This window comes from Alligator sinensis, unplaced genomic scaffold (genome assembly GCF_000455745.1).
Source record: "Alligator sinensis unplaced genomic scaffold, ASM45574v1 scaffold937_1, whole genome shotgun sequence".
NCBI classification, from domain to species: Eukaryota; Metazoa; Chordata; order Crocodylia; family Alligatoridae; genus Alligator; species Alligator sinensis.
Genome location: NW_005842257.1, coordinates 334,869 through 362,125, shown reverse-complemented (window position 1 = coordinate 362,125; position 27,257 = coordinate 334,869). Strand labels below are relative to the sequence as shown.

Here is a 27,257-nt window from a genome sequence, read left to right as displayed (position 1 = left end):
AGCGCGTGGCGTTTCTCGTGTTTTACAGTAAACCACAGCTGGTTGTTTGCTCCGAGGTGCAAAGTCCCAGGGGCCACGGACCCCAGGGCGCGAATGCAGCAAGGGTCAGGATGTGCGTTCTTGTCCAGAGCCCGGACCTTGCCAACATGCATGGGTCTACGCGTTGGCCATTGCCAGGGCTGGAAATTTCAACGAAAGAATAAGATGCAGGGATAACTAGTATTGTAACACCTGCTTCACCTCATCAGGGGGATACGTGTTGCATATTGCCAGTCCGCCATCTGCTAAAGGAGGGCTAGGTGCTGTTTGCAGAACCATACTCGCCTCGTCCAAAAACTTCCCAGATACTTTGAAGGTGGCTTTGTGCAGCTCACCTTCCTGCAGTTCACCTGAGCGTGCCAGGCTTTCCACCTGGCCAGTCAGCGATCGCTGGATTGCAATCCAGTGTCGCGATCCGCTGGATTGCAAGCAGCAAAGAACCAAGACACAGTAGAAATATCAGGCTGTGCTGGGATCACTGCAATCAGCAGCTTTCTACAAATAGCCCCGTTAATTTGCTGCTGCTTAGCACTGAAGGCCGCTCTGTAGGCACATCACTGGCTGGTGGAAACCCGTCCAACTCGTCTCTCCCCTCTCTTGAAACTCTTAACTCTAATTAGAGCGCTGCCTACAAGAGCAAGGCAGGGTCAGGACCCCGGCGTGCTGAGCACATGTAGTAAGGAGACAGCGTGTGCCCCCTGCAAACAGCCCTCGGATGCCCGCTACAGTTCAGATGATCCTAGGAGGCCGAGCGGCAGCGAATAAATTATTCCCCTTGTGCTAGCTGGGAAAGGTCAGGAGTGAAAGGTGTTCCTAGGAGAGTCCAAACTCTTGCTAGACTGTCACTGCACTTAAACCTGTCCGCAGCTACTCTTCGGGGAATACAGGGGACCTTCTGTTACTCAACAAGCCGATTTCCCAGCACTGCCGCAAACCTGCTTTTTTTGTGTGCGAGATGGCGCATTCCGGTTCCCGCTGTCATCACTATTAAATGCGAATACAGATAAAAGTATTTCATTTCAGGAGGGGAAGGCGTGCATACTTCAGGCCCTTAATCTCTGTGCAGTTCAGATTTCCAGTGCCTTACACTGGACACTTCATCAGATACAGCCACGCTAATTGTGTTCTTTCTTTTTGCCTTTTCTTTCTGTTTATCTGGCACTGGATGTTTGGAAACTGCAGCACTATGTTTGGAAACAAGATCAAGTCAGTGGCCAAGAAAGCGTTCTCGGGCTTGGAGGCCCTGGAGCACCTGTGAGTAACCTACCATGCTTTGCATCTTGGAAAAGGGCCTGCCAAAAGTGGCTGCTTGAGAGGTCTGCTAGCAATTTAATAGCGTCTTTGTAAACCGAGAAGCCAGTCCATTTGTGGGGGGCCAGCTGCTTCCTTCTCATTATAAGTCAGCTTCAACTTTGGCCTTTTTTTGTGCCAGGAACAAAGTTATAGAACATATGGCAAATTTGCATGCTCTTTAATTTTTTGATTTGGACCGGGATAAATATCTCCTCGACTCGCACATTGCTGCTCTGCAGGCTGTTTGCAGCTCAGCCGTGCTTCAAGCCCGGCCCTTGCTCTCCTAGCCAATGCTCCTCCAACCGTTCCCGCTGACACATGTTGGAGTTGGCCAGCGCGTGAGGCAGAAACGATTCGTCCCATTCAGCAGAATTGCTCTGGAGCTATTTGCAGGACGCGGAGTTGGCCGCAGCTAAGCCATTCTTTGCTGCTGCTCCCAGGGCCGGCGTCTGCAGCAGCGATTCATCTTTAGTTCCCTGCGTTTGAATTAAGCCACTGGGGCTCTGTCTGGCTTGCAGCGAGTTGCTCACGTTGACCACGGATACACAGCAAACAGGGCAGAAGTTGTGCGCGCACACATACGTGCATGTATTTCCGAGCTGTTGTAAGAGCCTCCGTCCTGGGTACAGCTGCCCTGAGATTTATACTTGAGGCAGGATGAATGCCCATCTGTTTTCACGCTTTAATGATGCAGCAGAGTTCCCAAATTTGGCACAATCCCCGTTCAGGGGACAAGTGAATTTTTCAGTTAAATATTTACTAACTTTTGCAGAGGGAAACATTTGCAAGTACTCCCTTTTGGAAGTCTGCCCTGTTTTCCTCACATTACTTAGGATTAAGAGCCATGCCTTCACCCCCTACAAAGACATGTTCTAATAATGCTTTGGACATGTGCTGCTTTCTGAGCATTTGTATAAATAAATCAAGCAAATGCAGTGCTCTTATTCAGGAGGACTGTTTGGGAGGTAGTGGAAGCACTTTACCACTTCAGTCTGCTAAAGATTAGTCCTTGACCAGGGAAGACAGTGGGAGTTCAGGGTTGTTCAGGATAAGGGGGCTGCCTGGGCTGTGGGTGGTGCAGGTGGTTACAGCGAGAGGATGGGGCACTCGTCGTTTGGCAGGATTTGCTTGCCCATTTTGTTGCTTCTCGCTCTTGTCCATCATCGACTCATAGTCAACAGTGGTCCATGCAACCTTTGGCCGTGATCTCCACAGGGTTCATAGATGCGAGGGTCGGAAGGGACCTCAATGGATCATCGAGTCCGACCCCCCTGCCAGTGGCAGCGGTTATGAGATTTAATACAGGCTGGAGGTTTACTTCCTTAATAAGAACCTACCATACTATCGAGTGCTGTTGCACACCTCGATGTGGAGAAAGGACAGTGGCTTCTGGAGGTCACCACAGCATTATTCATGGGTAAAATGCCCTTGGTTTTGTTCTGCAGGAACCTCGGGGATAACGCCATCAGGTCCATCCAAGCGGACGCTTTTGCCAGGATGAAGAACCTGAAGCAGCTGTAAGTAACTGCGCCATGTGTGCTACTAAAGTGGCTGCAAGCTTTCTCACGCTGGTGGGTTGGTCACGTGGACAACACGCCACTGGAAACAATCTAAATCCCCTCCATCTCGTCCTCTGCCCCCAGCCTCCCCTACTGGTTATTTTTACACGAGAGCAGATGTCCTGGGCACATTGCACGCTCGGTAGCGACTGAAATTAGATCGTCGGAACAGGTTCTTCCACGGGGTTCGAATCCGTGCAATTATGATTCATCTCCGGTCGGGAAATCCAGCCGCTCCCCGGGGGTCTGTGACCTATTTAATTCCCAGCAGACCACCTGCCTCTCAGTTACAGCCATGTTTAGAGCCTGCCTGCTGCACTGGCATTTGGCGATAAGCACGGTTCGAACATGATCTGTGCGTCATCTCGCCCCATGGGTGCGCAAATATGAACGTTATCAGAGTGGCCACGGCTCTCCTGGGTCATCAGATGCTCTGGTAACAGTCAGTCTTCAGTCTAGTGTCTGGGCACATTCAAGTGGTGCTGGATGTGGGACAGGAGTTCGCGAGCCTGTCGCTGAAAAGCGATGGTGTCAACATCAAATTCCTGCCTGCGGGGCTGGGAACCGAAGGGACTCGGACGTTCAGTGTTATCTGCAGCTAAAGCCCCAGGACAGCGTTTTTGCAACTCTCCGTGCTGCCCATGAACGCTGCGTACTTCGGAGTCTGCTCAGTCATTTCATGCTTGCACTGGCCCTTGATGCAGCATAGGGAGGAAGCCTTTGATTTATGAGAGGTCAGCCCCCAGGGAGCTCGCTTCCGTGAACGCTGCCGTGCAGCGGGGAAGTCAGCGCTGACACTTGGCTGGGATGGTTTAGACTGGGAAAATCCTGCCTTAAACAGGGAGCTGGACTAGACAGCCTCCTGAGGTCCCTTCCAGCCCTACTTTTCTGTGATTCTAGTCACCTTTCCATGTCCTGAAGATTTCATGACCTCAGCTTGACTTTGGGTATTAATGCTTTCAGTCAAGCTTGGCTGGGCTCTCCACTGATAGCAAGGTCTTTAAAGGAAATGTCTTTTCCCCCAAATTGCTTTTACAACCGCTGCAGAGGTGCACCTGAAGCTTTTATAGTCGCTTTTGCAGGCGGTACCTCAGAAGTCCGCGAGCCAGCTTAAAGGGCCAGTTTTTCTCCAGGTTATAATGGCGACACCAATGGAGAATTTGGCCCTGAATATTTCAAAAAAAAAAAAAAATCATGTATGTAATCTGTTATACCTGCATGGTGCATGAAGAGCAGGTTTAGCTGTACTGCAGTCATTACATAGTTTGAAGGCGCACCCGATAGATAGCCGAGAGCCCACCTTCGATGGTTTCAGGTCACTGATGCTGGTAGATAAGTATCCTTGGCCTTCCCAACAGCTGTGCACTTAGCAGCCACTAAGATGGGAGTAGGATGATGATAAATGTGTGTGGTGGGGGGGTGGCATTTGTTTTAAATTAGTTGCTGTTTCTGTTGGACCGCCACAAAAAAATGCACACCCCATACACACTTATAGAGCTGAACGTCCTCTCCTGAAGTCCTCAGCAGAGCTGGTGCACATACAGACGTATTCCCCAACCAAAAGGAAGGGAGGTGCATGTCCAGTCTGGCTGCCCTAGCGCTCACAGTGGCTCCGGCTTGGTACATAACTAATGAATGACATTGGAGAGTCCTCAAATGAAACCTTAAATTGCATCATGCGGTGGAGATGTTCAGTGTCACGGGGAAGGGGAGAAGGAGCAGGCGCGGTCATTGGAGATGCAGGTTGGACACCCGGACTCATGGGTTCCAGGCTTGAGCCTGCCATGGACGTGCACCACCTTCGTGGTGCCTGTGTGGGCCGAGTACAGCTCATTGATGGGATGTCAGGGCTCTTGCAAGACTTATAGTGAGTCTTTATAAAGGGCTGGGAGGAACAGAGTGCTACGCAGCTGTGACACGTTTAGCTCTGTCAGCTTGGTTCCCAGACGACACCGCTGCAGACCCTTTTCCATCTGCCTGGCTGGGAGAGAGGGAGGGAGGGATACGAGCGGCTTGGAGACCCGGCGAGCTTTCCAGAGCCTCTCTCACGAGCCTCTTTGGTTTCTCCTTTCCTCTCCGCAGCCACATAAACAGCGACAGCTTCCTGTGCGACTGCCAACTCAAGTGGCTGCCGCAGTGGTTAGCGGAGAAGGAGCTGCAGCCCTTTGTGGTGGCGACCTGCGCCCACCCGGAGTCACTGAAAAGCCAAAGCATTTTTGCCGTGCAGCCGGAGAGTTTTGTGTGTGGTAAGTCCCGCCCACGTGTTTTGCGGTCATGCGAAGAGGACGCTTACTGGCTTTCGCCGCTAGCATGTTATTATGAGAGGGCTTCTCTGTTTGTAGGTTTTCCAAAGTGATCAAAACAAACCCAAGCCTGCCTTTTAAAACTTCATCGCTGGCTATGATTTATTTCCCACCAAAGCCACACATTGCACTCTCTGCAGCCAGGCTATGGCTTACCCGACGCTCCAGGCACTCAACCAGAAGGGGCCAATCCTGGCTTCAGCTTCAGCTTCAGATCAGGGTGCTCACTTGCAGGAAGACTTCGTTGGCCCTGGTGCTTTCGGATGGCCACGATTTCAGGGGTTAATTTGCTGGTGATGTGATAGCATTTGGGGCTGGGAACGTTGAGCTCATTTGTCTAAGAACAGGAAGTTAAAACAGGGGCAGAGGGGGTTTTTTGAGTAGACGCCTCTTCGGTGGGCCACTACGCAGCATCAAATGGAGCAGCCGACGGCTGGACCTGCATTCATGTGTTTCTGGGGTTTTGCTTTCCTTTGGAGCACGAGCTATCGCTCTCTTTTCAGCCAAACGCCCGCTGCTGCCACCGCTGCAGCCAAGTGCGACTGCAAACCCGCTTGCTAAATGCAGACCAGCTGAAAATACAGGCCCGCCACACACGTGCAGACACACACCTTGCTTTTGCATGGGAACAGTTAAAAGTTTGGATCAGAAATGTAGTTCTGGGGTGAGGAGCCAGAGTCGCTCTGTTCGTGCCTGCCTTGGTTGAAGGAGGCCTGATTCCTTCTCTCTGTGCATTGTTAACTGATGTGGATTTCCAAGCTGTCCCACTGCTTTGCACCTCGCTGTCTCATGGAGAGCGGAGCAGCTCCCGAGATTTCCCTTTCCTCTGCTGAAGAGCAGCACTTGCATAAGAACAAGAGCTGCCATTGACTGGATCAGACCACAGGTCCGCCTTGCCCGCTCTCCGGTGCCACGCAGTAGATGCTGAAAGGGAGCGTGAACGGGGTCTGCCCTGCATTTTTTTCCACTGTTCCTATTCCTCTTGCAGCCACTTGCCCATCTCACGTATGAAAGGTCCCCACCACCTATTGCAGAGCACGGATGCACACACGTGTGTTTGCAGTGTCAGGCCTGGCCTACTTCAGCACAGGCCTGGGGGGCTGCTATTGAGGTGTCTGCGGAGACTCTACCCCCCATGGCACGCCAGCGCAGAACTGGAAACTCGGCGTTTCCAACCAAAGGAAAGCTTGGCCTCTCCGATGGCTGCCAAAGCCTCCAGCCACCAGTGCTCCCCAGTTCCTGAGACATGGCTGCTTAATTAAATGTTAATCAGAGATCAAATTACACTCTCTGGATAAATCCAGTATTAGAAATGGTTTGGATCGCTGCTAAAACCAACAGTCTTCCAGGGCTGAGAAGGCATTTAGAAAGGTCTCTGCTTTGGACGAGTGACAGACAAATACAGCTGCTGCTCGTAGACATGTTGTGCCTTGATCCCTTTGCTTGTGAGCAGTTGTCCTTAGGGATGTCAGCCACAACAATTGCTTTAACCCCTGCCCCGGCGCACCCAGCACCACTCATTTCCGGTGAAGGCAAAGAGTTTAGGGGTGGGATTGCACGCAGCAACTGTTCAGATATGTCCTCGTGGCTTGATTTTACACAGCATGGACCATGTGGTACGAGTAGGATTGAAGATTTTGTATGATAAGTGCTCTGAGAGGCTCCTGCCAGGGATCAGTCCCTCGTTGTGCTGAACCCAGTAGACGCGTACATATAATAAAACTATGGAGCCAACTCCCAGAAGCATATACACTAGGCTACTGCCTGTAGCCATTTTCTTTCCCCATCACCAGTGGCTGTGTAGAAATGCTACTGCCTCCCATTCCAGCTCCCATATTTTCCCGCATACAATACACTCCTGAATAAGATACGCATCTTGCATTTGAAAGGCAGAATGAAGGGACAAAGATACTACCTTGAAGATATTGGTATGGGGCAGTAAGTAACTGAGTAGCAGCAGGAAGGGAGCCCAGCGTGGTCCCTGAGCTGTTTCCTATGGAGTACTTTCAGCTTTGTTTTTGCTTTCCTCTAGTAGAGGCATAAGTTTGCAGAAACTAGTGTTACTTTATTTCCCCACTTACAACACGCACAAGCTTATGGGCGGGGGGGAGGGAGAGAAGGTATGTGTTGTAGGCAAGAAGATATGGGATTCATTATTGATCAAATCAATGCTGCATCACCTGCAAACAGTGCTTAGGCGGTATTTTTTATATGATGGGAATCGCAAGAATTTGCGACCGAGCCAGCGAGGGCTCCCAGCCTGCAACTGTAACTCTCGTATTGGTTTTCAGATGATTTCCCCAAGCCCCAGATTATCATTCAGCCGGAGACGACAGTCGCCGTCTTGGGCAAGGACATCCGCTTCACCTGCTTGGCTGCCAGCAGCAGCAGCTCCCCCATGACATTTGCCTGGAAGAAGGACAACGAGATTCTGCGCAACGCCGAGATCGAGAACTTCGCGCACGTGCGGGCCAAGGATGGCGAGGTGATGGAGTACACCACCATCCTGCACCTCCGGCACGTCACCTTCACCCACGAGGGACGCTACCAGTGCATCATCACTAACCACTTTGGCTCCACCTACTCAAGCAAGGCCCGTCTCACTGTGAACGGTAAGGGGGAAGCTCAATTCACCTTCCTTCCCTGTAGGTAACTCTTTTGTCCAGCCCTACATATGCCACTGGACTCTGGGAGGGCCTGAGCCATAAGCACACAGGAGCCTTGCCATAGCCCCAATCCAGGCAAGTCTTTCAATGCATTCTTAATCTCAGAGTCTGAAGCAGGAGCCGTTCCATTAGCTGCAATCATCTTCCATGCTTGCTTTTCACCACTTAGCCTTTGGGAATGGAAATATAAAAGGTGTAGGCAGAAGAAACGGCTTGGATAAAAATTTCCTTTGGTTTTTGTTTCATCCCTGTCCAGGTCAAGCCTGGAAGATGACTAGTTTTCTCTCGAGCTCTGAAGCGTGGGTTGAAAGGGGGCTGGTTTCAGCCATAGTGGAGCCATAGACATGCATAGTGCCCTCTCACAGGAGCTTATAGGTGGATGGCGAGAGAAGGTGATACTCTCTTGCATGTAGATAATTGCTTTATCCATCTTCAGGACATCAGGGGGGTTTGTGTAGGAGCATCAGGAAGACTGGTGCCATCAGGAAGGCTGTTCCCGTTTCCTTAGGGCTGTTCCTTACCTTCCTCTGCCTTTACCCTTACAGTGTTGCCTTCGTTTATCAAAACTCCCCATGACATCACGAGCCGCACAGGGATGACCGCTCGGCTGGAGTGTGCGGCTGAAGGACACCCCACCCCACAAATAGCCTGGCAGAAAGATGGCGGCACCGACTTCCCCGCAGCCCGGGAGCGCCGCATGCACGTCATGCCAGATGACGACGTCTTCTTCATCACGGACGTGAAGATAGAGGACATGGGTGTCTACAGCTGCACGGCACAGAACTCGGCGGGCTCCGTGTTGGCCAACGCCACCCTGACCGTGCTGGGTAAGCAGCTCTTGTGCTCTTGGGACAAAGCAGGCAGAAGTACCGCTTTGAACTCCTGATATGGGACTACTTGGTTCTTAAGAAGGGTGATTGCACCCAAAGGCTTGCTAAGAACTTTTTTTCCCAACTACTCAGCTGGCCTAATGAAAGATATCACATCTAGTCAAAGAACCTAGGACGCCGTAGACACCCAGATAGGACCATGTGGTCATGCTGAAACACTGGGGTTGGGATGATGCTGACCCATTGTGGCAGGCTACTTAAAAGGCCCAGGTACCTGTAAAAATTAGTTCTGCTTTTTTGGAAGTCAGTCCTTTTATCAGGGGAAACTCTTTAGGCCAGGCTGTTTGCACCCAAGAAGAACATCTGTAGTAGGAGAGGAAGCTCTTGGCCATGGGGTATTATGGGTATAGGAAAGCCATTACTCCATGTCCTAATCAAAGGATAACTGGCTTATGTAATAGTCTTCTTTAGGATGTAGGAAGAGAACTGCAGCAGAACTGGCAGTCAAATCTGTGCTGAATTGTATCATTTTCAATTATGTATGGTAGCTTTAGAGTATCATCTTGTTAGTAACCCCTGGACGCTAATATCTGCATGTGATTCCCCCTCCAGAGACTCCATCCTTGGTTCATCCACTGGAAGACCATGTTGCATCTGTGGGTGAAACTGTGGCCCTCCAGTGCAAAGCCACGGGCAGCCCGCCTCCACGCATTACCTGGCTGAAGGGTGACCAGCCTCTGGTAGTGACAGAAAGGCATCACTTCACCCCTGGCAACCAGCTCTTGATTGTTCGCAATGTCATCCTGGAGGATGCTGGGAAATACACCTGTGAAATGTCCAACACCCTGGGGACCGAACGGGCTCACAGCCACGTGAGCATCTTGCAGTCTCTTGGCTGCAGGAAGGACAGGACCACGGTGGGCATCATCACCATTGCCGTGGTATGCAGCATCGTGCTGACCTCTTTGGTCTGGGTGTGCATCATTTACCAAACGAGGAAGAAGAGCGAAGAATACAGTGTCACCAACACAGGTAGGCTCCGGGTGGGGCTGAGGACCTTTGCATGGATGAACATTGCCCTGAGGTTGGACTGCGATGATAGGAGACATCACTTCTCCTTCAAACATTTGCTCCGTCCCTGCTGCTCCACAGGCTACGTGGGGCCAGAGCAGCTATGGTCACTCCCTGCTGCAAAATGCTCGGGGCTGTGCTTCCCAGCTTGGCTGGTTCACTGCAGCGGTCTGACTCACAGCCCTTACCCTCTGTGGTGCCTTTGACCATACAACAGCGACGATCGCTGTCCAGAGTAACCCTGCATTGCCAGGAATCAACACGTCTAACACCCTGACCTGCCAGTGGAAAGTCCTGTTTGACATTGGCAACTGGATGCTATCTTCTCCCCCTGTCCACGTCACGCCTACGGCGAGGCTGGTCTTTGGAGCAGAGGGCAGTGGGCATGATGTTTCTTGGCCCCTCTTGGCCTTCCTACAAACACTGCCTTGGTGCCAGAGTCCTGGTGTCAAAAGGAGGGAAGGGCTTTACCGATGGCAGGAGAAGGATTCAGGGTAACCCGAGCCCCGGGCTGGCCCTCAGACCACTTCCTGCACTGCGTGAGGCCTCTGAACCGAGGTTGTTGGATGCACCTGTCCATTAGCTCACTGCCCCTCTGGGATTTGCTGTCCCAGGAACAGGTGCAATAGGCTTAGGGCACAGCTAGCGGGGAAAGACTGATACAGTGCTGTAAGCACGGTCACGTCTTTCACATGGAAAAACTCTGGGCTGCTGCAGCCCTTGTCCCTCACCCTTTCTGAATGATGGCTTTTCAGATGGTTATAGGGCCAAGTTTGCAAAGTTAGGGGTTCAGCGCCCAGTAGACTTGAGCTGTCCTGCGGCAGAGGTGGTGGGGGTGGGACTGGCAAGAGGTACAGCAGCTCTTGGTATAACCCAGGGCAGTCCAAGGGCTGTATTTCCCCCTATGGCTCCTGCCTTTGCTGTTGGGGAGGTGAGAAGGCGTTTGGAAAGCAAGACCAGCTTGGGGTAGATACTAAACGTGTTAAGCCTGTAGCCTAACTTCACAGCAGACAGAAAGTAGCATTTTTTAGCTTTCTGGGCGTTTCCCCACCCCTAATCTATGGTGGCCTTAGAAGAACTATAATAAAGTTTCTAGGGTTTCGGTAGTTAGGACTTCGGTCTTTTCTCTCTCCCAAAAGTATCTGTTCTAACGCATCTGCTCTGGGTGGGAGCAGTGAACCCACCTTTATCTACAGTTCAGAAAGCAATGACATTTGGTATTCTCCAGATTCCCCTCTGACCTGTAAGAGGGGTCTAGGCAGGCACGTTTCGACCCGCTGGCTGGGGCTGCTCTTGGCTGGCTTCCTGCGGCCGAGCAGACTGCTGCGCTCTCTCCATGTTCTTGGAAAGTTCTTGGATGGCATTTTCCAAAGCACCTAAATTACATGGAAACTTCAGTCCCTGTTTTCCATGGAGCAGGATTTCCACAAGTCACCAGCCTAAATGCAGGGGGGGACTTAAAGCCACTTTCCAGGGGCCCGGATTTCAGGGGCTGGGCTTGGTCGCACGACACCCAGGCATCGGAGAGTGCACAAGTTGCTCACGTAAGCTGCTGCTTGAGACTCTCTGAAAGTCACTGGGCCTCCCAGCATAGCCGTCCCTTTTTAAAAGTTCAGGCACTTCAAGTTCGAGGTGCTTGAAGCCTCATCCCCTTGCATGGTAGTATTGGAGCTTCATCACTGTTTGCACCTCTCATTCCAGATGAGACTATTGTGCCACCAGACGTGCCAAGCTACCTGTCTTCCCAAGGGACACTCTCAGACAGACAAGAAGTGGTTGTTCGAGTGGATAACAGCCAACAGCCTAACGGGCACATAGAGAGCAACGGTATGAATTGGGGTCTAATTTTATTTTTGGATGTGACAAGGGGTAGTTATCCTCTTAGCACCAGCTACTCTTCTGTTTGGGGCACGACTGGAGGGAAAGATCTGTGCAACTGGAAGCTCTACTGCTGCATTGTATTTAGGGCACAGGCAGGAACAGGTCTCTTTGTCAGCCCAGAAGATGCACCTTTGCCAGCAGTAACATCACTCGTCTGAGCAAATTATTGCATATCTGTTCAGTCTTCAGGCTCCAATGAGTAGTTTTGCCTAGTTCAAGTTCAGTTCTTTGGCACCAGAATTTCCTCACACCTCTTTTCTAATTCAGAACCCATTAGCACTGCCAAACCTTAGCTTTGGGCACACACCAACCACACTTTGGGATGGGATGGGATGGGATGGGATGGGTAAACTTTCTGCACTGTGTTTCTAAAATATTTACTGCTTGAAGGATGGATTCAAAATTATCTGGCACTTCCGCCTTTGCAGCACGATCAAAAGACTAATAAATTTGCCGATTGAGAATGCAGACGGTTGTAATCCTGAGCCAGCTGGTTGGTTTGTTATAGGCATGTGTCAGACTGATGCTGGAAGGTGTCCAGATGTTGAAGCTCCCACTGTCGGGTGTAGACAGCCAAAGCTATGTATAGGCTACAATAAAGATACTTGGAAGCCTGAAGACACGGCTGAGGGAACGCCGGTTCCAGATAAGACAGGTACATAACTCATTAATCTGAAAAGGTGTTTCATGTTGGTACAGATTCAAAGAGCATGCGAGTGAAAGGGCTGAGGCTGGAAACGATGCTATCCGCCTGTACAGTTTTTGGGTGCAGATACAGCAAATTCAGTCCCTGTCTTCTTTCTTCCTGTGTAGAATCACAAATGTTCAACTTTAAACAACCTCCCCCCAAAGGCAGATTGCAGCTAGCGAGAGCCACCAACACAGCTGGATTAGTCTTTTTGTGCTAGTCCCAACATGGGAGAGCAGTTGCCGAGTGCGGGTGTTAGAAATTGTCATCCGAGGCAAATAAAGGGACTGGCGATGAAGCAGATTTCTTTAACTCATCAACACTGAGTAGTAGTTTCACCCTCAACCTCACTGCTAATTTCTATGGGTTTTCCAGTTACTTTTGCTTTTTTTTTTAATGTTTTGTGTATTCCCTTGTGCTGCGAGCAAGACTCACGGGAACAGCAAAGGACCCTAAGCTTTCTTCTAGGGGAAATGGGGAAGCCAAGTGCTGGAAAGCTGTCAAAAGTGTAAAATAAATGAACTGGGATAAAAGTGGGGGGGAACATCGTTATCCCTTACTGCTGCTTTCATTGTGGTCATCCCAGAGGTTCCTCCTGCCAACGCTAAGCAAAGTGTTTGCAGATAGCAGTGTGATAGGATAGCGACACCTTTGAAACAGCCCCAAGGTAACCTCTCTTCTGTTGGCAGCTGTTACAGACCATTTCCATCACCTGTTCGTTCCCTTATTGGTAAGCTGTGACAGGAAATTAAAAAAAGGCTATTTCTGGCTTCAGTGGAAGTAAGTGCACGACTCAGAAAGGAGAAGCAGCCCCAGCTGTTGGACCTGCTTTTAGCAACGCTGGGGCACCTGTAATACTCAGAAAAATGCAGGACTTGACTCAATTGGAGCGCAATCAAAGAAATATGCACATAGACTAGAGTGACATGACCCCGTGGCAGAGACGGCTGGTTGCCCTGCAGTGTCTTTCCTTGCCCCAACTTGTGAACACTATGGCAAAGCCTTCCGAGCTGCTGGTCTTCAATCCTCGCCTTTTCCTTTCCCTCCCCAAAGGGTACGGTCTGCCGGTTGTCTGCACTGACTGCAGCGGGAGCACGGATAGCATGAACGTCAGCATTTACCCCAGGGACCCAGAGCGCTATTCTCAGACCCTTCAGACTGCAAACAGCACCTATCCAAACGCCTTGAGCAGCAAGGAGCCAAGCAGGAGCCAAGGCCTCCTCCATCCTCCGCAGTGTAATGGGATTGCCAGCAGTAAGAGGACAGACACAGACAATTCCCGCTACCCCAGCAACCATGACAGGATGCCATCCTCCTGCCCAAGTAAAGAGCCGCCCACAGACAGACAAGGTATACACCCTGCTCAGGTCAAAAAGGCAGATCTAAACCAACAGGATGGGTGGGTCCTGCCACACCTTCAAATGCAAAGATGGATAGAAGCAGCTATAAAGTCGTTACACATTTCCAAGCACTAACTTTGTAGCTGGTTGGCTCTTTTTAATAGCTGGATACTCATTTTTATGGCGTGATAATTACTTTGCATGTGCGGCCAGTCTAAATCTATCACGAGATTAACCATATAATTGTATAATATATCTAATGTGTGACAGGGGCCTTAGTTACTGATGGTGGGTAACATGTTACAGAAGGAGGCCGTGTGCTGAGCATCCACTAATGCAGCCTTGCGCTGTCTTCCCTTGCTTGTAGGCTCCTCACTAGCTTCCGCGAAGCCTTCAGAGCTCCAGAGCCTGCACTCGAGCAGAGCTGTGCCTGCAGGCAGCTCCGCCAAGCAGTTCAACGGGAATCCCGAAATTTCGCCGACGATACTGGACTTGCCGAGCGAAGCCCAAGCTAAGCAAGCCCTTCTTTCCAATGGATACGGACCCAAATCGCGCGACTCCATTCATGACTTTAAGCCATCAAAAAGATCAACGGACTAAGCTACCAAGTGCAACCAAACAAACACGCTATTAATATATTTTTTTTTGCACAGAGTATATAGGTTACTTACATCTACCTCAACATTTGAACTGACAACCTCTCGGAGACAAAGGAAGACAAAATGAGGTATGAGAGATGAGCTTGCGTGGGGAACAAACTCCTATTCGAGCGGCGCCTGTGTGTACATAGCTTACAACTTCCGTGAGAAGTACTGAATCATTCAAAAGATTCCTTGCATGTGAAGCACATAAATGCAAGAGATTATTGTGTAAAGAGAAAAGAAGTATTTGATACAAATGTACATAAGAGTTTTCATATATATATATTATAAAAAAAAAAAAAATATATATATATATATATATCAAAGTATATATATATCTTTTACAGAGGCTATTTTAATCTTTAGTGCATGGGTAACTGAGTGAAATCTTACCATTTTTGGCAATATTGTTTTCAGTATCAGGTTGCTGTTAAATTTTTGTTCAGAGAAAATAATCCTGGGTGCCTTAATGCATAACCGCTGCCCCTCTTTTCAGTGGCAATTCCTGTAAATCAACTTACAGGAAACGAGCACAAAGTCCGTCGCCCTCTGGAAATCTTTTGCACTTAAAGAGGTTTAAATGGAGTTCTTCTGTTATTTCGAGGAAATGCTAAATAAGAGAATTAATAGCAAAAGCCAAATGATACATACACGTGCATCTACTGCAACCTGATTTTTCTCTTTTCTTTATGGGAGAACTTAAAAAAAAAAAAAAATGTATTCCATTCAGCATTGCATTGACGAGCTAAAGGTTAAATAGTCTGTGATAGTGCATTAAAACAGAACAACGCACAGGCATACAATACAATCCAGCTACAGCGTGCACTTCCTGCGCGCCGCCCCGCCACACACAAAAAAACCACAGATTATTAGTAGCCACAAAAGATATGCAGTAAAACTGGGGGCAGAGACAGGAGCAAACCTCAGAGCAAAGTCTTGCCTATACACACAGAAGTTGTCTTGCTTTAAGTCCTTTGGTGCAGGTGAAGTGCTCCAACTCTCGGTTGTTGCAGTGACAAACAGGTGCTCATGCTGGTACAGCTTCTCCCTGGTTAGGAAAGGGAGTAGGTTGTACCAGACTTTAGTCCCCCGTCCACCTGCATCTCATCTCGGGTGGTAGAGGTGTGACTGTTTGGCTCGAAAATAATCCCAGCCCCCCGCAGTGAGCCAGGCATTAAATACCGCAGTCTGGCAGTTCACAAACTAAAGCTTGCGTGACCCCAGGTATCAAAGAAAGGGGCTCGTGGGTCTGAGAGGTGCCGTCTTAACATGGGGTTACAGGGAGTAGGACTAAGAGACCCCAGTCACCGAAACTGCAGCTACTCACACGGCCCGACATCGCCGATACCCCTTTGCATGTGAGCATCTGCTTCGGGACAAAGATTTCTGTGCAGCAACCCCGAAATAGGCTGATTTAGAAGCAAGACTCTTAAGTTGATACTGGCTTAAAGGAACAACTTCCGAACGTCGCTATATGGTTTGGATGTTCGTTCGTGAATGGAAACCCCCCAACCCTGTGTCATTTATATCTTCAATTTGAAGCTTTTTATTTATAGAAAGGCTGCTTCTGTTGGTGTCGGTACCTGTGGAGGAACAACTTTTTTTTTTCCAGTTACTTGTAATGGAGTTCTGCTCATACAAGACTGCTACGTTTTGGTGATGACTACTCTTGGGAGAGCTTGTTTGGGGGGGTCGTTTTTACTTTCTTTTTTTTTTGTTTTCTTAGAAGCAACTCAATGGCCGTTTCGTTGGAACAAGATCCAACGAGCGTGCCACTTATGCCAGCTTAGTAGGTCACAGAAGGCATCGATAGCAGTCAGAGCAGGGAGATCACTTCAGTCTGCATTCAGGAAAGGCTTATAGCCTGTGCCAAAGACCTGTTAAATCAATGGGACTTCAGCACATGCGTTAGAGCCCGGGCCCAAGACGTCTGTCCATGCTGTCCCAAGTGACGACCAAACTATTCTGCCTTCCTTAGATGCCGACCTCCTCCCCAAACAGATCTGTGTCTGGAGTGACGGCAAAGATAAGTTTCACTGTAAATGACTTGACTGGCCTTTATGAAGCAAGGCATAATTAAGCCAGCTGCCTGTCTGTATCAGTTCCTAACTGTAGACCCATATGCACTTTGGGGCAGGTAGCTAATTATGTTGAGTGCCAACTTCTCGTTATTCATTGTCTCAGAGATGGATAATAGAAAAAAAAAAAACCAATCAATAAACCCAGCGTATTTTTCCTCCCAAGCAAAGAAAAATATGCTTTTAGAACTAACTCGAATGGTGAAAGTAGCAGCGAACGTTACTGGGATATCCCCACGCAGCATGGGAAAGATTTAACTAACTAACTTTGCTGGCAGAAACGTCATCACCATTGCAAGCGTTTAAGCACATTTGCCACAATAACATTGGAGAATAATGTATTTTTTGATAACGTTAACTGTTTAATGTTATTACTTCCACTAAATATGTGAATCTGCTGCTTCTGAGAGGCAATGTGAAAGAGGAAGTATTACTTTTGTGTACAAAGTTATTTATTTATTAGAAAAAAAACCATTTGGTACAATGTTGTACATTGAAAAACATGTAAAATATTGAAGTGTCTAACAAATGGCATTGAAGTGTCTTTAATAAAGGTTCATTTATAATATTACAGCTTTTCTGTTCTTGTTGAGAGTGAGCTTTGGAGAGATCCGGTTGAAAAAAAAAAAAATCAATAAATAAAGAGTCTAACCAGTCGCTACCCTCTTTTCTGCTCGTTTCTACTGCAAATGCATCCAAAGGATTAGGAAATAACTTCATCAAAAAACACCCAGCTTATTGGGTTAAACCCAAGAGATGTAATTCTGTATGATGAACCAAAAGAGGTACCAGCAATAGCATGTGGAGTGGGAGAGCTCAGGATCGTATTGAGATGGTACAGTAAAGGTTTTATTTGAAATGTCTAATCCATCAATTGCTCAATTGGCTGGCCACAGTCAGCAGATGGGTGCACGAAAGAAAAACGAGGTCAGTAGGGAACAGAGTCGGTCGAGGACAACTTTGAACACCAATACTGTGCGTGGGCAGTTACACTGCATCGCTGCCCATGGTAGAGATGTTGGGTGCAGCAACAGAGGTAAAGCTGAGCCAAGTGTTGCATGGAGAGCAGGGATTTTATCTCTGTGCGTACCAAAAACTACAGTGTTTCTGCCCCACAACTGAAGTGGTAGTGTAAGAGTGATGATGCAGCTGTGATGGGCCAGAAATTATGCGAGAGGCCAGGATGTCTTCAGACATCTTTTACTGGACCACCTAACATCAACTTCCAAAGCTTTCTTGCGTATATAGTTGTGTGTTAGCTGAAGGGCTGGAGATGACGAGTCCCCCTGGGATGATGTTATGTTTCTTGCACAGGCTTAGGAAGACATCACTGTGTAGTCTTTTTTTTCTATAGCTTATGGATTTTCTCGTATAAGCAGCAGATTTCATTATCTTCCAAGTTAACTAGGCAGTGAGCCCAATAAAAGATATCACCCTAAGAAATCCATGTTTCCTGCAAATAAAGTGAATTTGAGGAGATAACACATTATTCTGAGCCAAAACGGCTCCTTTAGAAACTTCATGTCTGGGGTCAAGCTACTATTTTTGGGTTTTTTTGCCCAAATGAGTCCAGTTTTGGAATAATACTAATCTTCCCATCTTGTTGAAGCTCAGAGAGTTTTTTGCGTGGGCTACCACTGAAGGTTTCATTTTTAGGAAGACCCATTAGATCCCTTTTCCTCATTCTAGAAGTGAAAGTTTCACCTGTGCCAGATCAAGTAAGGTAGACCCTCTGGGCCCACAAAGTACCCCCGTCACCTGCCTTTGCAGGCGGGAGGAGAGTCAGCAGCATTACCTAGGCACAGGTGAGTCAGCATTACCTATAGGCACAGGTGAGTCAGCATTGCTCTGTGCAGACCTCTTTTGCATTAGCACGGTAAAGGCATGGGTTCAGTTAAGGGGTCACATTAAACATGGGTTAACAGTAAAGGGGGGGATCCACAAGGAACAGTGAAAACATGGGCTGATAATTAAGGGATCACAAACAAACCCATTCTGAGCTTCCCTAACCTGTTTTATACAGAAGATACGTACAGGGAGAGGACTTCCTGGGAGAGCAAACCATCGTAAGAGTAAGATGTGTGTGACCGCAGAGTGGCTGGATGGAGACCCCCTCCAATGCTGGACTAAGAGTCTCTGGCCCCAGTGACTTGTCACAGAGCCACCCAGTCCCTGAAGGGAGTGAGAGGCCTTTAGCCAAGAAGGCTGTTCTAAAAATACGTGGCTACCTGATAAATGGAGGGTAGGGCCCTGTGCTTGTTACCATCCGTCAGGTTCAATAATAGCCATTTCTTATCCCACCACAAAGTGCATTGGTGCAACTCCGCTAAAAAAAGAAGAAGCCTGATGTCTGGTCACATAATCACAGCATTTGGGGCTGGTTGCAATTCCAGTTTTAATCTGAGATTCGTTTCAGGATCAGTTTGCCTTCATGCAGGCGGCAGGTTCGTGGTGCTCAGATGACACAGCTCAGTAGACCATCAAGGCTTTAATAATCTAGCTCTACAGATTTACTCTTCACATTTAGACGGGGCAGGGGGAAGAAGAGATGACTCCCCTGTGACCCGTGCTGCCTCTCCCTCTTGAGCTGGCTGCTTGGGTACTCTCCCCTGTCCATGCACTGCATGGGATACCTGCTCATTACTTGCAGGCTCCATACCAAGTAGGCATCTTCCTGCAAAACCATGCTGTGGAAATACCTGCATTTGATGGAAATACATTTTCACGTTGCAAGGCACTAGCTGCTCTGCCTGGGGAAGCCCATGCCCAGTATAAGCTGCGTGTTCACATCCTGCCCTAACTCCCACTGGGACGACCCTGGTGCACACACAAAGCACTTTTGTGCAAGGGAGCTGCCACCCCGCCCCCGTTGCCAAAGTGGGGTAAACTACCTGGTGCTGAGCAGCCCCAGCACCCTGCCTTGTGCCACACCAAGTGGAGGCCACGTCATGCATTTTATGAGGGCCTCGCAGAGCCCAACCAGCTGACACAAAAATCGCGGTGTGAAAATGCTATTGATTGAACAGAAATGATGTCTTTGTGCCAAGGATTTCAGAGTCCCATGCCATCTGCCCAGGTGATCCACTAGCTGGTGGCAACAAGGGCTGCTTTCCCATAACAGACCCACACCGGGGTCCTTAGCAAAGAGGCCAGCAACACCCCATTTGGGTCCACCTGCCTTTTCACAGAGTCCCGGTTTCTCTGCGGTGGTGTCCCAATCCGGGGTTTAAAATCCAAATTTGCCCTGCGCTGCTAAGGGAAAGGCAGGCAAAAAAAGGGGGGAGTGCTGCAGGTCTTTTCCTAGAAAGCACTGTTGAACAGGGCTAGCTGTAAAATAATACAACCACAGCCTTTGCTGGAGAAGTGTGAGTTTAATGAGTCTAATGCCCTGGTTGCCACGCAAGAGAGCAGCTATGTGCACCTGGAGGGACAGACAGCGACTGAACGTTTCAAATCAGAAACGAGCAAATCCTAAGACGATCACTGCGCCAGGCCTTGCAAGTGCACCAGCTGCAGCTCTGTTCGCTCGTCCTGGGGCACAAAACCCGCACCAACGGGCTGAACCAGGTCTCGGCCAGTAATGAGACCTGGTTTTATCCTCTCGCAGCCGCGCTCTTGTGGTTAGCGAAACATTTTCCCTGTGTGAGCCCTAATAATGGCTTTTGCAGCCAAGGTAATTAGTTGTTTACTCCCCCATAACGTTACTTTTTTGGCACGGTTTTGTGATGACTTCACTGTTTTCACGGCAGGGACATTTCAAGTTAGGGAAATTGGATTATTGAAGGGTTTTTGTTGGGTTCCCTCCCACGCGAGAGGAAATATTGTTGGGGTGGTGGAGCAGCTGCTGGGACACATCAAGCAGCCTGGGATGGAGGATTGTTTGTACAAGGCCTCTTTGCTGAAAGCAGATCGGTGGATCCTCACGCTGGATCCCGGGCATCTCCGGGCCCGCTCAGAGCAGCAAGCTGCGTGCCTTGTCGTACGTCCCGAGGAAGATGAAGCCTCCCAGGCTGATGGCTGTCATTCGAGGGATGACACCTGCAAACAAGCTGAAAGGAGAATGGGAAAAGCTGTTTCCTGGGTAGCACTGGCTTGGCGGCAAGCACGTGTTAGGCTTCTGGCCAAGCCTCGCTCTGTTCAAGGGCAGCACGTGCAGGCTTTTACCTTGCTATCTTCTCCAGCAGGTTCATATCCTTTGTTGATTAAGGGCTGTGAAGTGCTCAACTATAGGAGGGATGCAACTGTGAAGTGCCCTCAGCCTGGTTCTGCAGGTGGGGAAACTGAGGCACAGTGCCGAAGGGCTGCAGCCTCAAAAGGGTTTAGATGCCTTCCTTGCATTACCTTGCCAAAAGCAGATCCCACATCCCTGAGCTGGGCATTAGGCCCTGCATTGTGCAAGATCCAAAACAGGTAGCATGCTGGGTGGGGAGCTGGGGGGACCCCCTCCACCCCAAGGTAATGCAGTCTCCAACAGCCCTGGCAAGTGCTCTAACAACTAGGCCACCTTCCCCTCCCTCCAGCTGCATCCTTGACAAACGCAGCTGCTGCTGCTGGGTTGTGTGCAGCGCCTGAGCCTGTCAGCGTGCGCTGGGCACGCTCGGAGAACCCCTTCTTAAATCGAGCCCTGCAGGGGACTGGCAGCCTGGCGTCTAGATCCCGACCAGACTCAGGCATGAACTTGGCAGCCAGCGGTTCGGTCTTGCCAAGTCAGAGGCAGCTCTGGGCATGCACAACAGCAAAACTTCAAGGGCAGAAAGTGAGGTGCCTCTGAAGTTCAGGTATCTCTACAAGTCAGCAGCTGCTGGGTATCAGCACTGCAGTTTGGACTCATGCATCCCAAGTGTCACATTGGGTACCTCGCTCCCTCTCCAGATCTGGGCCCAAACGCCTGATCCATGGTCACAAGCAGGAAAGGACCCCAGATCCCCTGAGCCTCGCACCGCAGACATCAGGGTGCCTTGTTCTCTACACTTCAGGCGATCCACCCCGCTTAAGGGCAGAGGACAGGCTGGAGGAACAGTAACCAGCTAAAGTCATGAAAACACGGTGGGTAAAAAAATGCCTGCTCAGCAGTGGAAGATAATGCCAACAAGAAGGGCTGGCCTGCAGTGTAATGGAGATGTTTAACTCAGGAGGACACAGGGCAGGTGGAGCATCCAAAACAATGCACGTCCCATAACCTGCCAGCATCCCAGGAAAACCCGGAGAGCTGTAAAGTGCTTTCTGTGACGACAACGTCCCTCTGAAGTTGATGCACCGGGCAGGACTAGGTGGGTTAAGATAAACGGCCAAGGGAACTTGCTCTACCACCACCACCAACACTGACTGGGATGACAAACCTCTGCAGCTCTCTGCACAAGTCAGGCTCTCCGAAGCTGGATGCAAGGACTGGCTAGACCCCAAATGACTCACCTGCATCCCTTGGCCCTACCCGTGCAGAGGGATGACCCCACACACTATGGGACTGATGTACGAGTCCCGTGCACTGGGTGAATTAGGCGGTTCGTTCTGCTCCCCTTAGCTTTCGTGAGCTGGTTTGGACCCTTCGTGTTAAACTAACCCAGCATTTCAATCGCACGTTTGGTCCCACCGCTATTACTTGACATGTCCTGTGTAATGCAGGGAGGCCGAAGGCATTTTAACTACCAGGGCCCCCCGAAGCAGCTCATGTTCCTGTAGCAATTTAGGAGCCTCCTCTCCTTTGTGCTCCTCGCTGCAAGTCAGACCCAGTGCCTGGGAAACCTCCGGCTGCACTTGCTTTGGTTTTTGTGGTAACGATCTTTGCTCAGGAGCCGGGAGCACGCAGGCAGATGGAAACATTTTATGGCTTCACTAGACAGCAATTGGGTCTATTACCATAATTATAGCTTTAAAAACAGAGTAATTTGTACGAGGCATGTAGTGACAAAGCACCAATAGGCTAAAGCCTGCGGCATGGCATTGTTCTCCAGCAACACCTCATCCTTCTCCCGTGGCAGTGCTTAGCCCTGTTACAGGAGCTCTGCAAATGTGCATCTGCAGCACGGGCGACTGCAGTCCCAGCGCTTATGTCTGCAGGGGCAGGGACCCCCAACCGCGGCATCCAGAAGCAGCATCTCCGATCTCGTTTCTTCCTGAGATCTCCTGCTCTTTTCTCTCCGCTTTTACCACTGGGGCCTTTCCCAATCCTGGTGATCAAGCTTCCACCGAATCCTCCCGACTGACCCTGGAGATCTGGGTATTATGCCCAGCCCTGTCACTGACTGTCCTGTCTCTTATTAAGCTCAGTTCTCGGGGCCCCACTTCCTATTTGACAAATAGGAACTCATTTCCTTTTAATATTTAGCTTAAGAGCTTTTCCAGGCAGTGGGGTGTTTGTACAGCACCTGGCACAGAGGGTCCTTGGTCCGGCCACTGCTCACTAGTAACAGTAAAAGACCGGGTGCAAGGGGCGCTAATGTTGCAGGATAAAGCAGAGCATTTGAACTCCACAGATTTCCAGGGACAAGTGAATACAATGCACTTTCCTGCCTGCGCACTAACTCAAAGCTAGAAATCGTGCTTCACTTCTAAACCATCACCCACCAGCGCATATCCAGCGTAGCTGCCCCGACCTACATCTGTCCACAACACCGAACTGAATCACGGACAACGAGGGTGGGAAGGGAGCTCAGGAGGTCACATCTAGTCCAACTCCCTGCTCCAAGCAGGACCAGCCTCAACTACATCATCACTGCAAAAGGTCAGAATGGGATATTCCCATTTTAACAGACGGGCAAACTGGGGCACAAAGTGGTCACGAGCATCAGCACGCCCCAAGTCACTGACAGAGCTGGAAAACCAGCCCAATTCCCTCGGGTGTGTTCAGATTGGGCTGTGAGGGGTTCTTCCTGGCTAAGCCGGCCCATTGCTACCTGTTAAAACCACTGTTCTTGCCTGCTGCAGCGGCTACTTATTTCGGCAAACAGAGCTGTGCTGCAGCACAGACCACTGTGGGGAAGCGAGCCAGCATCCCAGCACATGCCCTGGGCCCCAAAACTTTGCAAAAAGCTGATTAATAAGCATGGATATAATGGGAATCCAGGAGGGTGTGACTTCAGTGCTCCACATGGAATCACATATCCTGCAGTTGGAAAACACGACCACAATGCAGAAACGCAGCATTGCAGCATCCCATGGAGAGGTCAGAAAAGGGCTTCACAAAGCCAGCGGCTCTTTCCTGCTGCTTGGATGTCTTTGGTACCTCTGTGGCCGATCCTGTGCAGTGAAAGACGACCTCAGAGAACATAGACGACTTTGCTATTTCCCCCACTGCAAAACTGGAGAAAGCTGGGGAGCGTTTTACTGCAGCCGAAGGAAGTCCCTTCTGCGGGACAGGCCTGGGGTCTCCACTGGGTGGACTCATCATGGTTAGTTCATCCTGGGAATGCCCTAGCTCCAAATGGTGCTATTTGGGATCAAGGCCTCACAGTAACATGTTGCTGTGCTTTCAATAAAACACGCTTGTACCGGGCTGTCACCACTGTCCTTACCCAGATATGCCGTTCTTCTTCCAGACCTCGAACAGAGCAGACAGCACGTTCCCTCTGGCGTTGCTGGAACCGGCCTGCATTGCAAGAAGAGACAGACAGACAGTCAGCCTGATACGCCACTCCTTTCCACGGCTTGTATCACTTCACCGGTGCTTAATGCATCTACTGACGCTGTGGAATAGCGCATGCACACGTTCAGCTTATCAGCACCAAATATCTCCGTATCAAATCAGATCCGTTCAGACTGAAGAATGAGATGTTAACATCACTGTTCATATTTCTATGAGTTATGCACGTTATTATACATATTATTATGCTGCAAGAGCCCATGTACAGCATGAGAGGTGCTGTGCAAACACGCCGAAAGTCACCCTCCGTACAGAGGACATGGGACAGAAAGGTCGCAGAGAGGGATAGCAGCAAAGCAAGGAACAGAGGCCAGATCATCGCATCTCCCTCCAGGGCCGCATACATCAGTCCACGGCGTGTCTCAAAAGCCCAAAGCAAGAACAAGGCTTTGATTCCAGCCCCTGGGGGGCAATCCACTGGCTGTCGAGCCTGCCGCTTACTTATTTCAAAACTTCTAAGGAAGAGTTTTCCCTCGACATTTCATTTAAAACTATACAGTAAAAATAACTGCTTAAAAAAACCAGGGGGTGCAAGCAATCCCTGTACCACGTAACCACCCAAGCTACAAAGGCAAACAGACCGACTCCAGGGTGTTACATTTCACATACGGCAGGTAACGCGGCATAACATGGTGAATGTTTAATGCACCGCTGTGCCTTGCATGGCATCTTTCATGCGAGGATCTCAAAATATCTGAGTGGGTCAGCAGTATCACTCCTTCCCCGGTGAGGAAACAACCGAGGGCAGGTCAAGCTGCTCAGGGTGCTGGAGGAGTTCAGCAACGAGACCCAGCATGGCACGCATGCCACCCGTTGCACTGTGAATATGCATGTATGCCAGGGCATATGAGGTGCATATTGCAGGGAGATTTCTAACATAAGACTTATCCAAACGGAAAAAGGAATCCGGCCCCGTCTGCATTTCTGATGTCAGGAGTTTGTCACGAGGCCTTTGTATTCGAGCCTGAGCAGTGACATCTTTAATGGCTCTTTGGGGAAAAAAATCAAAGGCTTGAGGTAAAAGGAGAAAGAGGGGGAGGGAGGAAGCAGCACCGTTGTTATCTGCCCCAAAACAGCATGCTCCCATCCCATTGCAACACAGGGAGCAGAAATCATCAGCGTTAAGTGCTGGATCATCCACTTTGCCACTGCCCTGAACAAGTGCTGGCACTCTGCGACTGCACACCTGCCATTTCCGTGCTGTTCGGCTGCCTCTTACCTTTGCCAGCATAATTCTTGTCTTGGCTACATCGAGAGGCGTGGTGACTGCAGCTGCAAACCCACCTGAGCATATTAAAACACAAAACACAAGTGAGACATTGTTTGTCGAACAGGAATGACATGCTGCCTTGAATTCCCACAGCCCCGGCCAAAACCCCGATGGTATTAATGCTGACAGCCTGTTCCCCAGCTCGTAACATAGGATGTCTGCGCAGAGGGTTTTTAGCTTTTTTGTGCTAATTGGCAAGGAAGTGGTCCTTTGCGTGATGTGCCGGTAGCAGCCAGAGACTGCAGTGGAGGTTGGAGGTCTATGGTGCTTGGTGCTGTATGTAGGCAGATGGGATAGTTCCTATGTTAAACACCTACATGCTATACAACAGCAAGAAATCTCTTACTCGGAGAGGAAGGAGAACAAGTAAAGGTGTTGCATCCTGCCTTGACAGTGTAGTTTTGAACATCAGGCTAGACCAGGTTTTCGCTATAACAGGGAAAGGTGATGGGGTAAAACGTCCACAAGACACATACTTTGGGTCTGGATGTCAAGTTCAGGGCGCTGGGATTGGGATCATGGCTCTTTAGAGTGAAAAGAAAGCCAGAATTTCTGAAGGAAACACAACTGTATGCCAACGGCTTGGAAAGCTCAGGATGTAGGGGTTTTATTAATGGGATTCAGCCAAATGACCAAGTACCCAAGCACCAACCTTTCAGATGCACCCCTAAAGTCCCAAGCTACTCCTGACGCAGCGGCAGAGCAGCGAAGGGTCTGGACGCATGAGTTCAAGTGGGTCCCATCCCAAAAGCCACCTCCAATGGAGTGGTCATCATCTGAATGGGCAGCTGCTAGCTGAGGACAATGTTGGCCATACCATTCCCTTGTGTGCCGCTGGCTAAAGAAACTGGGGTGTTCAAACCACGCTAGCTAGCCCCGTTTTGAACTTGATGGCCACCCTTAGAGGTCATTTCTTTCCCCCAGAAGAGCTTGCCCAGCTGTGATACCCACACAGAAAACCTGTTCTCAAGAGGGGAAAAGGGAAATGCAGCTGGCTCAGAGACACCAGCCACCTCCGAAGGGTTTTTGAACCCGAAAGCTTGCTTAATAACTATTCTCCAACCATTTGGGTTGGTCTAATAAAAGATATCAAATTCACCCAAGGAACCTTGTCTGCCATGGAAGTCAGTCGTGTGATACCGTACCAACGTTATCAGAATCAGGCCCCAATAAATGAGATGCGGGACCCTCCAGGGCCGTGCCGGGAGCTTATACACACACCCATGCCCGATCAATGCTTTAATTCAGAGGCTGCAACCACTGTCTGCTTCACTTTCCAGGCTCTCTGCTGGCTACTACTTCTTCTAGGCTCCATCAACGCCTGTCTCCTATTTCCCCACCCTAACAGGACTCTGGTTTCTGGCTCTTTCACTCCTATCCATAAGAGCCGCATTTTAAAAGCAGCAACTCAAACGCTGCTCAAAATTCACCAAAATAAATATTTACTTGTCAGCAGCAGTGCAGTGCTACGGACCGCGGGGGAGAAAGAAAGAGTTGAAGAACAATCTTCTTCTCCGGAGTTTGTATAACTCCAGTGTCTGGGAGCCAGGGGGAGAGACGTGGTTCCAAGTGGCTGAAGCCGACGCAGCGTCCGGGGAATTGTCTAAAAATAGTCGACTGCGCTTCCAAGTTTTGTGGAATGTAGAGAAATGGATCTCATTTCTCCTGGAAAAAAAAAGGGAAAAAAAACCCACCCCAAACCACCCCCCACCCCTTCTCCTTTTAAATCTGCAAGCTACTGCAAATCAGGTTTATCCACTGGCTGCTGTTTTGACCTCTCTGGTCTAACTTCTGCAATATTAGGATGGTTCTTTATGTAAAAAGAATGCTAACGGGGCAGTTTTCTGTATCGGTTGCAAGGGATCGATTTCTTAAGGTTAACGAAGGCACGGTCGAGAACAATCCGGTACTCATCGTCTGGGGTGAGAGAGAGATGCCTTGTTTCTGAAACAGGAATGC

The 27,257-nt window shown here is 49.6% G+C and overlaps 2 protein-coding genes across 4 annotated transcripts in view; one reads left to right on the top strand and one right to left on the bottom strand.

Annotated features, from left to right (window-relative positions):
- Nucleotides 1-16,507, top strand: part of LRIG1 (leucine rich repeats and immunoglobulin like domains 1) — a 106,349-nt gene extending 89,842 nt beyond the window's left edge. For all 3 annotated transcript variants that reach the window (XM_006027619.3, XM_025208866.1, XM_025208865.1), the window contains exons 10-19: nt 1,222-1,293; nt 2,778-2,849; nt 4,974-5,137; nt 7,486-7,806; nt 8,406-8,687; nt 9,303-9,722; nt 11,463-11,588; nt 12,151-12,297; nt 13,384-13,680; nt 14,038-16,507. In XM_006027619.3, coding sequence (XP_006027681.1) covers nt 1,222-1,293; nt 2,778-2,849; nt 4,974-5,137; nt 7,486-7,806; nt 8,406-8,687; nt 9,303-9,722; nt 11,463-11,588; nt 12,151-12,297; nt 13,384-13,680; nt 14,038-14,270 — 2,134 coding nt within the window. In that variant the 3' untranslated portion in view covers nt 14,271-16,507. The remainder of the gene's footprint in view (nt 1-1,221; nt 1,294-2,777; nt 2,850-4,973; nt 5,138-7,485; nt 7,807-8,405; nt 8,688-9,302; nt 9,723-11,462; nt 11,589-12,150; nt 12,298-13,383; nt 13,681-14,037) is intronic.
- SLC25A26 (solute carrier family 25 member 26) overlaps nt 15,910-27,257 on the bottom strand; it is a 96,015-nt gene continuing 84,667 nt past the window's right edge. Inside the window, exons 8-10 of the mRNA XM_025208867.1 lie at nt 25,248-25,312; nt 23,901-23,974; nt 15,910-20,438 (exon numbers count right to left, since the gene is read on the bottom strand). Coding sequence (XP_025064652.1) covers nt 20,342-20,438; nt 23,901-23,974; nt 25,248-25,312 — 236 coding nt within the window. The 3' untranslated portion in view covers nt 15,910-20,341. The remainder of the gene's footprint in view (nt 20,439-23,900; nt 23,975-25,247; nt 25,313-27,257) is intronic.